The sequence below is a fragment of the Nelusetta ayraudi genome, unplaced genomic scaffold, assembly GCF_046127955.1.
Source record: "Nelusetta ayraudi isolate G7.1 ecotype Tasmania unplaced genomic scaffold, CSIRO-AGI_Nayr_v1 ptg000017l, whole genome shotgun sequence".
Taxonomy (NCBI): Eukaryota; Metazoa; Chordata; class Actinopteri; order Tetraodontiformes; family Monacanthidae; genus Nelusetta; species Nelusetta ayraudi.
The window spans coordinates 6,387,135-6,401,443 of NW_027466067.1; the positions used below are offsets into that span (position 1 = coordinate 6,387,135).

At 46.4% G+C, this 14,309-nt stretch overlaps 1 protein-coding gene across 5 annotated transcripts in view; it reads right to left on the bottom strand.

Annotated features, from left to right (window-relative positions):
• Positions 1-85: 85 nt before the first annotated feature.
• eif4g3a (eukaryotic translation initiation factor 4 gamma, 3a) overlaps positions 86-14,309 on the bottom strand; it is a 51,335-nt gene continuing 37,111 nt past the window's right edge. For all 5 annotated transcript variants that reach the window (XM_076025007.1, XM_076025006.1, XM_076025010.1 and 2 more), the window contains 17 exons: positions 13,315-13,476; positions 12,991-13,227; positions 11,143-11,247; positions 9,573-9,711; positions 8,691-8,797; positions 7,785-7,875; positions 7,565-7,697; positions 6,165-6,385; positions 5,907-6,016; positions 5,508-5,680; positions 4,620-4,745; positions 3,600-3,681; positions 3,386-3,484; positions 3,127-3,273; positions 1,774-1,855; positions 1,523-1,669; positions 86-1,151 (listed from right to left, as the gene is read on the bottom strand). In XM_076025007.1, the coding sequence (XP_075881122.1) occupies positions 970-1,151; positions 1,523-1,669; positions 1,774-1,855; positions 3,127-3,273; positions 3,386-3,484; positions 3,600-3,681; positions 4,620-4,745; positions 5,508-5,680; positions 5,907-6,016; positions 6,165-6,385; positions 7,565-7,697; positions 7,785-7,875; positions 8,691-8,797; positions 9,573-9,711; positions 11,143-11,247; positions 12,991-13,227; positions 13,315-13,476 (2,343 nt within the window). In that variant the 3' untranslated portion in view covers positions 86-969. The remainder of the gene's footprint in view (positions 1,152-1,522; positions 1,670-1,773; positions 1,856-3,126; positions 3,274-3,385; positions 3,485-3,599; positions 3,682-4,619; positions 4,746-5,507; positions 5,681-5,906; positions 6,017-6,164; positions 6,386-7,564; positions 7,698-7,784; positions 7,876-8,690; positions 8,798-9,572; positions 9,712-11,142; positions 11,248-12,990; positions 13,228-13,314; positions 13,477-14,309) is intronic.

The following is a 14,309-nucleotide window of genomic DNA, read 5'->3' on the forward strand; positions in this document are numbered from 1 at the left end:
AAGAGTACATGTGAACAGAAATACAGTAAGACAGAAGCGCATACCTCCAACAAAAACTATGGAAAAGAGCAGACAAGAATCAGCATTTTTTTAAACACCTTTTTGTCTTTAATGTATTTACAAGCTTTAATTTGCTCCGTAAGTCTGAAGTATTACAAGCATTTCAGTGACCTTGGCCACTTGGATTTATTTTATTGTATTTATTTTTTAAGTTGCAATTTTGCTCGTTAACATTTTGACTGTGTCCTTCCTCTTTTGTCTACGGACGACCTTGCATTGCGTCTTGAGTGTACGCTTCTGCCCCTTGTGAGGCATATGCACATTTTGAACGTAGAACAAGCCAAGGCTGAGGGAAATACTTCGTGGTTATTGGCAGATAACCTCTGACCTCAAACGGCACACACAATTAATTACTTCTGTGCATCCACGAGCTTTGTAACCTGGCTTCCCCTTCATCCCAAAGCATCATTATTTTTTACGCTGTTTTAAACCAAACAGTGTAGAATCCAGGGAGGCTATTCATTTCAATATTATTATTGTATTATAATTCACTATATTGTTATTTCTGTCCTCGTGTTCTCCTCGTGTGAACATCTGCAAATGTTAAATAAGTTTTGTATTTGCAGTCCTTAAAAAAATAATAAATTAAAGAGTCCAGAACCTATGTATCTTTTAAGTCTCTTCTTAAAAAGTAACAAAAGAAACGTAAGTTAAAATTTAAAACAAAAATATTTTCTATGTATAATACAGGTATTTAGTGCTTCCACCGTTGGAATCCAAACTCAAAATGGCGGCATGTTTCAGAACTGTACCGCAGGGGGACAAAAAAAAAGAAAAAAAGAAAAAAAAAAAAAAAAACATCTCGCAGTAAACACTTCGTCCTGGTCACGCACCCATTTCGAATGTTTGTTCTGCTGCCAGGATGCAGTTCTACAACGCCGAGTCCCGCGGGGCGGCCGCTCCCTCTAGTCAATTGTCCTCCGACTCCTCCTCCGCCTCCCGCAGCCAGGTGAAGAAGGCCGTGACAGACTTGAGGGCCACGCCCTTGCCGTGCTGCTCGGCGGGGTCTTTGCTTGACTCCCACTTGTAGAAAGCGTCCTCTGAGATGACGTCCTCGTCGTATAGACAGTCGAAGAACATCCGGAGAAGGTCTGGGGGGCAAGACCACATCGAGTTGAATGACCCTGAGCTCAGGTATTTTGTTTGCTTAAATGACTGATGTGCATCGCATGGCACATAATCTGGCAAGTCTCTTTCTTGAAGAGTTGACCATCTTCTAGTTAAACACATCAGATACGACTTTTGTCGTATTTTACACAGTAAATTTTCCCTCGTGTTTGACGATTGGATGAAGATGAAGCGGCAAGAGTTGCAAATTGCACGTCTTTATATTCAAATCTCAAATATGGGTCTTTAGACTGTGTAATCTTCTCTGTTTATGAACAAGATATGCAGGAGAAGTGAACGCTGGATGTTAATGGGATGAGGTGGGAAATGGTTCAACCTATGAAGCAGGTCTTACTTGGAGGCTGATCAAGGGTGACGATCAGCGCCTGAAGTGCATAAAGTGCTTGCAGCTGTCGCTCAGTGTCTGAGTTAAGGTACTTGAGTAATACGGGCAATCGCTTCTGGATGATGACCGTGTCCACTCGACAATTGGTGTTATCGTCTGCGGGGGCAGAAGATGGGGCAGAGTGAGCACCAGTTAGGGAAAAAAATGTAAAAAAAAATACAATAAAAATTTAAAAAAGCAACTGTGTGGGACTCACTCACCTCTCACTGCTGCCTTACACACAGCCGTCATCAGGGCCCTCAGGAAAGGGGACGAGCTCATCTGAGATTCATCCAGGTTGGCCTGCAAAGGGGCAAAGCAGGAGTGAGGATGACAATACATCCAGGAGCGAAGACCAGAGTAACATCAGTGACGCCCCACTGCTGCTGCCACTGCTGCAGTGTAATATCCAGAGCAAAGACAGTGCAGACTGCAGCAAACACTCTTTTATTGAACCGATACTCGACAAACACGGTCTGCAGTTCAGCCTCCTGCCCTGCATTTGGTGAGATTTGTCATTAAGAAAACGTGCACAGAGTGCACCGCCCTTCCAGCTCAGCATGGAGCTCTACTGCCACAGTGCTGCATGTTTGAAGGAGCACCTTCTTAAAAAAAAAAAGAAAAGACGATGCTCTAAAACAATGATCGATCGCGTTTTGTTCCAACTTGAAGACGCAGCTGCGTGAAAAGGCCTCGGCCTCCTGCAAGCACAAGAACCGAGCCGAGTCACAACCCGAGTCTGATGGCGCAGTAGAAGAGAGTGAACACAGACGGATGATTCCACTTCCCTCCCCTAGGTGGCGACCTGGGCTGACTTTGACAAAACTACATAAGGTGCAAGGGTGACGAAAGGAAAAAGGCGTGATGGTGGCTCAAGAGCGCAGCAAACTACCAGTCAGTGCTGTAGGACACATAACTTTGGACTTATATGTGCTTGTGTTGCTGAGGTTTTTTTCCCTCCCAGGAACATAGTTAGAGAGTGTCTTTTTTTTCTCCTCCTCTTCTGTTCTCCCCTTTCTGCCCCCCACTGAAAACACTCAATCCTGCAGTCCTGTCTTTATGTCGTATTGTATTTATACTGTATATGTTTGGACGGGGATAGCACAATTTCGTTGTACACGTTTACATGTTGCAATGACAATAAAGCTGTATACCTACCTACCTACCTACCTATAAATGAACTTTACCAGGATATTTAATTCACTCGCGTTGGTGTGAAAAAATCTGCCAAAACTGGGGCAAACCTATGAAGTGAAGTCTGGTATGTCCGAAAACTCTTTGTTTCGGCTGCAACCATGTGACGTTACAACTAACTAACTAACAGTTCGGTGATCTGATGGAAATCTGGTCAGATTACAGGAACAGAATTGAATTCCCTTCTTTTTCTTTGCTCTTTATTGGTACTTTACTATCTCAATGCAGGCAGACGGGACCTCGCAACACACAGGGTTTTCTTTCGCGCGAACTGACAGCGAACAAAGACACACTGAAAACGATTGTGACTGCCAGTCCGACTGCAACCTGAATTCGAGCTCGGCCCCGACCTGCTAGGTCGCCGCGCCCACCAGTCATACCTCCACCCAGTCGAAGATCTGCTCGTCGGTGGCCATGTCCTCCAGCAGGAGCCGCTCCAGCTGCTGGCTGAGCTCAGCGGGAGACAAGATCCGCTTGGACTGAACGGCCTCCGGGCCGGCGCCGTCCGACAGGATGAGCTGCAGTTTCTGTTTGGGGTCGGGGAGAGAGAGACGAGACGTGATGAGGAACAAGACGGCCAAGCGGAAACCTTGGGTATACAGATATGAGCCGGTTGGACCGGGAGGCTTCATTAGCCACCTGCTGGGAGATGAACGCCTGGACGTCCTCCCCCTTGGCCAGGAAGTCGGTCCAGTTGAGGCCGGATTCCCTCCACAAAGAACCCACAGTCCTATGGCTCTGCGGAGGCGAGATGAAATTCAGGACTCCGACCTTAAGCTTAAAATCTCCATTCCAGGCTGATGGAACCACACACCTTCAAATAAACTTTGATAACAAAATGACTATTTCTTACCATTTGTTTGCATAGAAGGTGCAGTATTTCAGAAATTAGGAACCCGGCTCTTCCCACAGGGAGCAAAGATTTCCTTAATTCACTGTGAAGAACAGACAGCAGAGGTTGAAGGTCGTACAAGTCGAAAGGGATGATAAAAACTTGCATATTTAGTCCTCGACCCACGGAGATGAAGATGTTGGATCTACTGTTGGGGTTAGCCGTGCTATGAGGAAGAGGAAACTTTTTCACTGAGGGTCCGCTGCCATGGAAACATGTGAAGCAGCCCTAAATGCTCCCCACAGGTCGGCTTTAGAGGTCTGATGGTTTTTTTTTATATTTAATTTAATATGGTTCCTTTTCTATGTATTTAATTCCAGATAACGTTTTTGCCACAAACGCAGCAGTTCTGAAGTTTCCTGGAACAATTGCGCCGTTGCGCTTGACATTTTAATTCTATTAGAAATAAGAAGCAAGTCTAGACAGATGGAGGATCAGACACCAACACTGTCTGTCGGCTGGCCGGCAGCTGCCAACACCTCCTGAACACTGCTGGTCACCAGGGATGGATTTGCCATTCACCTGGACTTTAAGCTCACACGGCGGTTAAGCAGAGTCCCAGCTAGTGATATGGAAGGCAAGTAGTTACGGTGAGTGAACAAAGTCGAATTGTTGACAGTTGGGACAAAATTGACTCCAGGAACGAGGCACTTAGTCTCAAAGAAATCAGAACTCCTCTACTGCTCAAGAAAAGATTCATCAACAGTTTTCATATGTTCAAACTTGCGCATCTTACTTGATCTATTGAACCTGTTTTGCAATGTTTAATATGTGATGTTTTCTTTAATGTTTTTGTTGCTGTATTTTGTATTTATTTTACTGTCAGGCAGCCTGGAGTGCCATGAAAGGTGCCCTACAAACAAAATGTATTATTATTATCATGAAAGGGACATCGGGAGTATTCTATTTCACACTTTGGTAAAACCTTTGTCTAGTGCTTCATTCACGTACGTGTGTGTGTGTGTGTGTGTGTGTGTGTACCTAAAGAGCTCTCTCATAGAGAAACCCCCCTCCCTCAGCACAGGGCTGAGGAGCTCGGCCAGGTAAAGCCAGATGTGGGGAATGTCGATGGCCATGTCATCCGCCTGCTCCAGGGTGTCGGCAAACCTGGGAACGTCAACACAAACAGAATCTTAGAATTGTTTTTTGCGTTAAAAAAAAAGAAAAAAAAAGAAGAGAAGCGATAATGTTAGAAGATAATAATAGAAAAAAGTTTTTTTTTTTTTTTCTTCATTTGCACGAGGTGCCATTTCAGGAAACCTATAACACTGACAGGTCACATGACACACGTATAAGCAAGGAAATGTCTCCCTTCTGATAAAGGAAACTCGACGATATGCTCCCATGTTACAGAAACATCTTCAGAATTTTCATCAAGATTTTCATCATTAAAATCAGTAAAACTGCAGACGTGGCCATCAGCCAGTGACGTTGAGCGTCCACCGCTGTGCTTCTTGAGGATGACTTGACACATAGGAAAGGCGCACCTTTCCTCTTGCATAACATCACTAACCGGTTGCATTTCGCGGTTGCCTTCGTCAATATTTTATGAAACCTGCTCAAGTTTTGCTCAAATCTGTAATGAAAACCCCTGTGGGCGGGTGTCACTGAGACAGAGGTGTCTGCCTGATGAGCATCGGGTGTCATCATTCAAGGAGGAAAACTGGGCTCTTGTCTGAGCTGGACCGTATCAGACGCTGTAAAACCAAAGAGCGGCTAATTCATTTGCAAACCTCGCAACAGACTCGAATTCCATGGCGTCCATCATGGCGACCGGACACAGCAGAACCACACACCTCACTGCGACACCAGGCACAACATTTTCGGCATTTTGTCTCGCTCAGTGCACCCTCGGGTGGGCGAACTGACCCTTTAATAAACTGCGGCTTTGGCAGGAGTCCCTGTCGCAGCAGCTGGAAGGAGAGCTGGCCCATGTGTTCCCGCGTGATCTGACTGCGTTCCAGAGTCGACTCCACTCCGACCTGCACGAACAGGTGCAGCTGAGGGCCCAGCTCCAGCTCCTCCACGCACTGGAGGGCCTCCTGCAGGAAAGACAAGTGACGTGCACAAAGACGGAAGGTCACAAAGGCTCGGGACGAGCTTGTGTTAAAAGACCGAAGGAGGGGATTTCAAAAGGTTTAACGATCGTTTAGTTTCACTTTTCTATTAGTCGCCGTTTCAAACTTTAAGCTCGCTAGCAGCAGCTGACGTTGGGAGTATTTAACGTCCTACTTCAAGCTTCCGCCGTTAATGCGTCCATCTCAGTACCTTGTAGTCGTTAATGTGGAGGAACTCGTCGATGATGGACTTGGACTTCCTCTGCACTTCCTCCTCAGACAGAGCAGGTCTGCTCGGGGTCTGAACTGGCTCAGGTTTTACTGTCCACGTCAAACAAACAAAAAAACCCCCGAAACAATAAAAAAGCAGATTTAACCTCACTGAATCAAAATAACGCTTTTCAACTGGAACTAATTGTGCTCCATTACAAAAAGATATCTAACACTACTGTGTAGTGGGGCCATTTACCAGGCTCCCGCACTCTGCTGCGCTCCGCCTCGGGTTTGCCCTCGGTGACGCTCGGCCTCGGCGGCTCGGGTTTGTCCTCGCGCTCCCGCCGCGTCTCCTCCAGGGTTTGGTTCTCCAGCAGCTCTTTGGAACTGCCTCCCCTGGTGAAGGGGCCGGGCCGCGACGACGGCGTACTGGAGCTCAACGGCTTCTCGCTGCGCTCCCGGCCTGGATTACTGCGACTGGAGGACGGAGGAGGCACATGTGACAACATTCATACATATCCCTTATCAAAGTTGGTAAGTAACGAAGTAGAAGGAAGTTGTTTTTTTAGGTATCTGTACTTGGGTATTTACCAGAACATTTTTTTTTTACACAAGTGTACTGTTACTTAAGTACTAAGCAGTGTTTCTCAAAGTGGGTGGGGCGCGAAACACCGGGTGGGAGGGAGACGGGGCGCCCGGGGGAACTAATGTTTCCACGTCAGAACAATTAACAAAAAGTGTTCAGTAGGTTGTAGCTAAGAAAAACGCTGCTCAGGTACACAGGATGGACAAATATTTGACAGGGACGAAAAGAAGAATTTAGGAGTCCAGCGGTGGCCACTGTTCTTTGTTGTTGGGCACTTTTGGCTGTAGAATCGTTCCGCGAGTAGCTGCGGAACGATGGTGTCGTTCACGCCAGACTTGAAGCGGGGTGCACCTCCGCAGTCAGCTCTATTTTCTTTCTAATGCGCGAGCCGCGAGCGAAAAAGCCAGAGGACAATGAGCAGTTTTCCAGCGCTGATAGAACGTAATCAAACACCTTTGCATCAGTACGTGATCTACGCCGCGACTGGCGCGATATTGTGACTTAGCGCACGCAACGCTCAACGTCATCCCGTGTGGCAGGTAGAAAATGTGATGTTGTCACATGACTGATGTTGTTGATGTGGTCAATTTAATCAAAACAACACCCCTGAAAGCGCGGCTATTCTCTGCACTTTGTGAGGAGGAGATGAAAAATGTTCTTTCTCTAAGGTGGGGCGTGACAGAGAAAGTTTGAGAACCACTGCCCCTAATGCCCTGCAAGTCCATGGGGTCAAAAGTCAACTTTGTCCTAGAGACATGGGACCACTTGCAGGTTCATCGGGATCCCTCAAGACACAGTCACGTCAAATTTGGGGCTTGTAGCCTGGGGCGGGGGGTGGCATGAAAAATTTTCTTCCTCCAAGGTGGGGCAAACAGAGAAAGTTTGAGAACCACTGGTATTAAGTAACAGGGATGAGTCCAAAAGTTGATTTATAGATAAACAAAATCCATTGAGACAGACAATAATTGGGCAGTTCGCTGCACCATATAAAGCGTGATGGTGACCAAGACCTCCTGAAGAACAGAGAAGTGTCACAGCAGGTGTTTGTTATTTCAGTGATTCTTTTTTACCTTCCTAGAGTTCTCCTGGAGTCAAAATCTGGGTTCTGTGGCTGTGTGGAGGCAGGGGCGGCGGCGCCGGGCTGAGGTGATGGCGTGGGCTGCAGCGCAGAGTAACGATTGAGGCCGGCCGTCCGTGAAAGTTCTGTCGAGGTGAGAGGAAGAAGACTGGTTAGCGAGTTTTTTCCCCCGAGCGGATGATGTGAGAGTTGTCCAGGAGCAGCGATCTCACCTGACTCGCTGGCTTTGGCTCCTCCGCTGCTGCCCTTCACCCACGTGACCTGAGCCCGAGGGCCCAGCTGGATCTTCTCGTCCATTTGTGGCTGCAAGAAGGCGAGAACGAGTTGCTTCAGGAGAGCAAAACGGGGACGAGAGCTGGCGCGGGACGCCTGAGGTGAAGCTGCTTGACAAGGATTTGAGTCATCGAATCAAAGATTTTCTGCAGCGACTACGACGCAGAGCGTGACTCAATAAAAAAAAAGAAGGCAAAGCAATACTTTGCAAGACCAGCAGAGGGCGCCTGCACTGCTGAACAGCAATAATAAAAAAAAAAAGGACAGGGTGGGATTTTTTTCCACTAATGATGTATAAAGACCAACTGGCTTTGCAGATAAACAGCCACACTGGAGAGTTAGAACAAACAGTCTGTACATTATCAGGCGAGACACCATGACGAACCAGTGGGCACTCGAGACCAGAACAGGACGCAAATCTGTGTTTTAGTGCAGCGATGATTCATTAAATAATATCCTGCCAGTTTTTTTTTTTTTTTTTGTTTTTACACCTATTATGATTCAGTTGTGGGTTTGTGGTGCCTCGGCTGCTGTTTCTGCTATTCCAGTTGTTTCAAAAGGCTGCTACACGCCAGCCAGATGAGCCGAGTCGGTGGGAGCAATTGAAATTTTGGGTGCGTGATGACTGACTTGCCAGCTTAACTGATATTCTCTCTAACTGCCGACGGTAAACACACGTCGAGGAAATGTCAACGAGCATTCTGGGTTAAATAACTGCAGCAACTACTCTACATCTGACTGTCGCTCCGGTTGCTGCTCAGCCTGAGCTTCCATCGTTCTGCAGATACGCTGCTCCGACCCGCAGGTGGACGGGAAGGACCCGAGCGGGCGAAAAGCCGTCTCACCTTGGAGATCTTTGGGATCTTGGCGGGGTCGATGGTCCTGCTGCTCTTGGTCATTGGCACAGTGTTCCAGGTCTCTTCTCGCTGATTCACGCGCTGCTCTCTGGGCTCTGAGAGACCAACGACAACGTTTCAGAAAAACACCCGTTGAGGAAACTGAATGCGCGCATCAAGTGCTCGTCGGTCTCTGTGTGCAGGATCTAGTGTTGCGGTCAAGACCGCACCAGCCGAGAGTGAGACATTGTCAAGACTAGAGAGTATCCAGATCGCGACGTTTGGGGTCTGAGACCAAGACAAGACCAAGACTTTATACATCAAAGAAAAATAACACAGAAACAGAAAAAATGATCAGCATCTTTTTTTAAATTCAAGTTTGCTTCTAAATTGAACAGCAACGTCTATTTTCAGTGAGGTATCTTTTAATAATTTTCTTTAACATTTTGCTGCTTTGCCAACTATTTTGCTTCATAAAATTGAGAAATAAATGAACTCGGAGTAAGGGGGCAGAGTGTCACTCTGGGTGTCACAGAGTGCAAAACGGCAACGTCTTGATCAAGGCGAGACCGAGACCTTTGAAAAGTGGTCTCGGGACTGGTCTTGAGAACAGGACCAATCTGGAGTACTACAACACTAGTGGGATCTATGGATGAGGTGAGTCTATCACCTAGGAAGCAATATTTCCCAACGCTCGCAACTGTAAGTGATGGAATATTATAGGTCAGGTAACAGATGGGAGGGGTAGCGGGGGGGCTTCCCGTCAGCTGCTGGGCACAATAGCGTCTCTGCGGGGCTACGGGGGGGGGACAGGAAGCGTGCGTGCGGAACTTCCTGAGTCGGCACGGGCGGCTCTAAGCCCTAAAGAGGATTTGGAGTGCGGGGCCTGACCTGGCCGCCTCTTGGTGTCCTTGGCGAGGAGCTGCTGGTGCACTTTCCTCTGCTCCTCCTGCTCTTCGATCTTGGCTTCCTTGTGGATCTGCTCGATGGTCTTGGGGCCCTGGTCCGCTCTCCTGGACACCCAGTTGTGCTGGAAGCGCGAGAGAGATAAAAGCGTGGCGAGTGGCGTTAACATGACAGAATGACGGCAGTGACGTTTCACGAAGGACGCAGCGCACACTTTGATTCTCCAGCTAAACTCCTGTGCACTCTCATTTCTAACTTTTACACTCTTTATTTTTTTTTTTGTTTTGTTTGTCTCCCTTTTATTTATTCACGTTTTTTTCTTATTTATTAGGGATGTTCATTGGTCGTTGATTAAGAATTTAATCAATTAAATTAAATTAGTCGCAATTAATTGAACATTTTTAACAAGGGTAGTTAATCTCATTACAACAGTGTGGTGGCATGAAAGAGCAGTTCGCCTGTAGAACAAGTTACTTTTAAACAACTTTAAAAAAAAGAAAAAAAAAAAAAAAGAAGGTTGAAATGGGACCCACTAGAAGTCAACTCATTTCTGATAATATTAAAATTACCCAGACACCAGCTCAATTTTTCTTTGTACGTCAATTCGGTTTGTATTTGATAATATGTTCACACAATCTTGCAACACTTTTGTGTAACACAAAATGAATACCTGTGCAATGAAGTGATGTATGCAAGATCCTTTGACTCAATAAAAACATTTGAAACAAAGATTCTCGCCTGTTTTTAAATGCTAAGAACCTGAAGGCTGATTTGGTGTTAGACAAAGTGGACATCAGCTGATTTCCTTATCAAATGTGACACGAGCGCAGCAGAGGTGGGGGGTGTGGGGAGGTGGAGGGGAAGAGGGTGTGGTGGTGGTGGGGGAGGTGGAGGGGAAGAGGGTGTGGTGGTGGCGGTGGTGGTGGTGGTGGTGGTGGGGGGGGGGGGGGTCATGTCCGGTCAGAGACACAGACATTGATTTTAACTGCCTGCGTTGGATTAAAGTGGCAGAAGGAGAGAATTAGAACTAGAATCAGTCCAAACCTCTTCTCCAACACTGACCCGGTTTGTAGTGTTTGCACTTCGAAAATATTAGATTTATGAGTTTATTAATTTTGTATTGGATTTCTTATCGTATATTAAATGTTCACAGTCATATCTCCTTATTAACCCCAAAGGGCAATTATGAAGACAGTCTAAACGATCATAAAGAGACCGGTGGGCCACCGGGGTTATCATGTTTGTACACTGATTTGTCATTTGTCCAGTGTATATTAAGGCCCAACTTCAATCGTCAGTTTCACCAGGACAAAAAAAAAAAAAAAAAAAAAACTTGCAAAGGAAGAAAAAATTCACCTATAAATCACTGTTTGTATGATTTTCGGAATTGAGGCCAGACAATCGACCCGCATCAGCTATTTAAATTTAGGCTTTTGTATGAAAATAGCACAGTATTTACAACATCTACAGCTTGACAACTGGAATGTAATTTGCTGAAAAGGGTACATAAAGCAGTGGTCTGATGGGGAAGTGAACATCAGAGCCACACACTCACCAATCTCAGGTCGATGACGTCCTGCAGCATGAACCGTATCCGTGACGACGTCTTCCTCTCCTTGACGATTTTTTCCATCTGATTGAAATACTGATCCATGCGAGGCTGCAAGACAACAAAACAAGAGGGAGAAATAAGGACGGGGCCTTTTCTTCGCGGGGAATCCCATATTTACTCCAGTCAATCAACTGGTCTGTTCTCATGTATCGCCCGGAGCAGCAGCTGCCATGGCTGTGCACGGCTGAACTGACAGCCTCCTGGCTTCGCATTCTATGTATCATTAGATCTGCATTCAGAAAAATGACATCCCGTGAAATCTCGGGGACAGAACGGATCATTTCAAAACGCACTCTCAAGGATCTGACGAAATAAATGGGGCCGCTTTGCTTTCATAAACTGCACGGACGGCCTTTTCCCGGCAACTAGGCTGTCGGCGCGCATCAGTTTTCCTGTCTGCTCAGAGAGCCCCCCCCCTCTCACCGCCCGTCTGCAGGGGCGATCATCACTCAAAACAGCCTGCAGACAAGCTCAAGTCACACCTGGGTGGTGGTGGTGGTGGTTGGGGGGGAAGGGGGTGGTTCGTCTTAAGCCGTGTCCAGCTGGGAATCGCTCAAGTCGACGGGAGAGTCAGTCAGGCAGGAAAAAAAAGCCGAACATCCACTGTGGGGATATTCTGGTTTCCTTATTAGCCATAATGAGCTGCTGCTGCTGCTGCTGCTGCTCGGCCTTTTGGAGCTGACTGCAGAAACTGCTGCTGCTGGACCACATCCCATCAGAGCTTCCTCTGTGTGTGTATGTGTGTGTCTAAATGCTGCACTGCACATCTAAATCAACCGGTTTGACAAGAGGAATGTATTCTCTGGTTCCGACTGCACATCGGCGGGAGCAGGACACACAGTACGCAGGGTTTGTTTTACGACTGAATGCCAGTGAATTCATCTGCCAATGACTCCCGAGACTGTGCGAGATGTTTTTGGATACGGCGCAGAAAAACAGGCCTCAGCTGTTCAGGCTCTTATTAGAGCGACGCACCTCCGATTTTGGGACGTAATGTGAGACAGGAATCAACACTGACTCGATACTCACAATCTATTCTGACTAAATAACACACACTTCCTCCACTTATAATGAAGCAACAGTTAAAAAGACGTCGCCGTCTTGGTGATAAGATTAATGGCTGATTGAGAATTGCCAATAAACCTGTGATAATGACAAATAACACGAGTGAGGTAACAAAAGCAAACGCGATGACGTCTTATTTTTTATTTTCTGCTACATTATTTTTCATGATTAAAAACATGAAATTATGTCCTCGTATTGCAGTGGCCTGGGGGGAGGAGGAGCAACTAGTTCAAAATGCACATGGTGCAATCCTAATCAACAGAACAATTGCAAGAGAAAACACGACAAAGTTTTCAGCGCAGTTGCAAACAAACAAGTTCAGGCTTAGAAACATTTTTCTAGACTTCTTTCTTTTAGTTGCAGACTCCAGCTGATAGGGGAGGCGGTGTCAGAGCACCAGGCTGATTGTTCACGCAAAGCTGGTGGACTCAGAATGAGTAAGGGAGTGGTGCCCTTTGTGACATCACAAAGTGCTAATTCCCGTGGGCAAACTACGGCCGGCCATACGCGGCCCATTAAGGTTTTTAAAGCATAATAAAAAGTTTTCATAATTTCAGAACCTGCTGTGCCCCACGAGCCAAAAGCTTTGCCCACCCCTGTCCTGGAGGCACAAATGAATAACAGTTTTAATATTACGGGACCTTTAAATAACCCCATGCAAAGGAATCTCTTATCTGCAGCAGGAAGACTAAGACCACAGACCATCAACGCTCGGTCTCGGCTCACCTTGGCCTTCTCGAAGTCCAGGTCCTTGCCGATGGTGGTGAGCAGCCTGCACAGGCACTCCAGGGACTCCGCGTCGTGGTGCTTGAGCAGCTTGACCACGCAGTCGTGCATGATGGCCTCCGTCAGCATCTTGAGCTTGAACAGCTCGCCGATGAACTTGATGTTGCCGATGGAGCGCCGCCGCGCCTTGTCCTTGGCCTCCTCCAGCTCCTCCTGAAGCCTGTCGCGCTCCGTCGTCTGGAGGGGAGGCGATAAAACAGAACATGAAAGTTTGCCCGGCTGTTGTCGCTTGACTGAATGTGGAGGGCGTGGCGGAGCTCGCACCGATGCAGCAGAGTCCAGCTCTTTCTGCTTCCTCTCGAACACCACGTCGTCCACCTTGTCTTTCTCAAACTCCTTCTGGCAGCGGTTCAGCAGCAGCTTGCGGAAGTTGACGGTGCTGACCGGCAGGTTTTTGGTGGGCTTGTCGGCGATGGGCACTTTGAGCTGGACAGGAGGAGGGAGACAGGAGATCAACAAACACAGGTGAAGGACGACTACTACTCTCATTCCAGAAAGGCATCTTTACCACACACCTCCAGGAAAATTTGTCGTTGGAAAAATAGTGTTTTACTTTCCACAGACAGATTGTGAGAAATGAAGGGGACCTCACTTTATTATTCTAAAGTCTGGAAAGTTCACACTACGTCACACAGTGAAAACAGGTAATGCATGACGGAGAATTCAGATTTGTATTGATGCAAAACTTCTAATACCTTTTTATTTATTTATTTTTAAATAGATGCATATTTCCAGTGTTGAGGAGTAATGAGTTACATGTAAGACTGATACGCAATTTAATTATAAAGTAAGGATAATTGTAATCAGTTACATTACAGGAAAGAATTTCATTAAATTACAGTTACTAAAAATTCATGATGACAATTTTAATTACATCAGACCAATTTCTACAAAAAAGGCAGGGCTTATGTTTCATCATTTTACTTGGTTGCTTTGCGCGGTTTTCACGTGCACTGGCTTGGTATGAGCACCGTTCTCTTCAGTTTCCCTGCACAGACGAAAGTTTGATGCTATTCTGATGCTTCTGATTGGTTCTCCTGTCAAGTTTGGAATTGCAGTGTCCCCTACCACTCATCAGCCAATCGTCTCTCTCTGTTTCAAGTGCTGTTGGAAGCTCGTTGACAGTTGAGAACGTTACACTACAAAATGTAGAAAACTAAACATAATGTAATCAAATGTAATTAGTTACATTACTTTTTTGATTAAATAATTGAAATAGTTATACTACCATTACATTTTCGATAAGGTAATAATTTGCG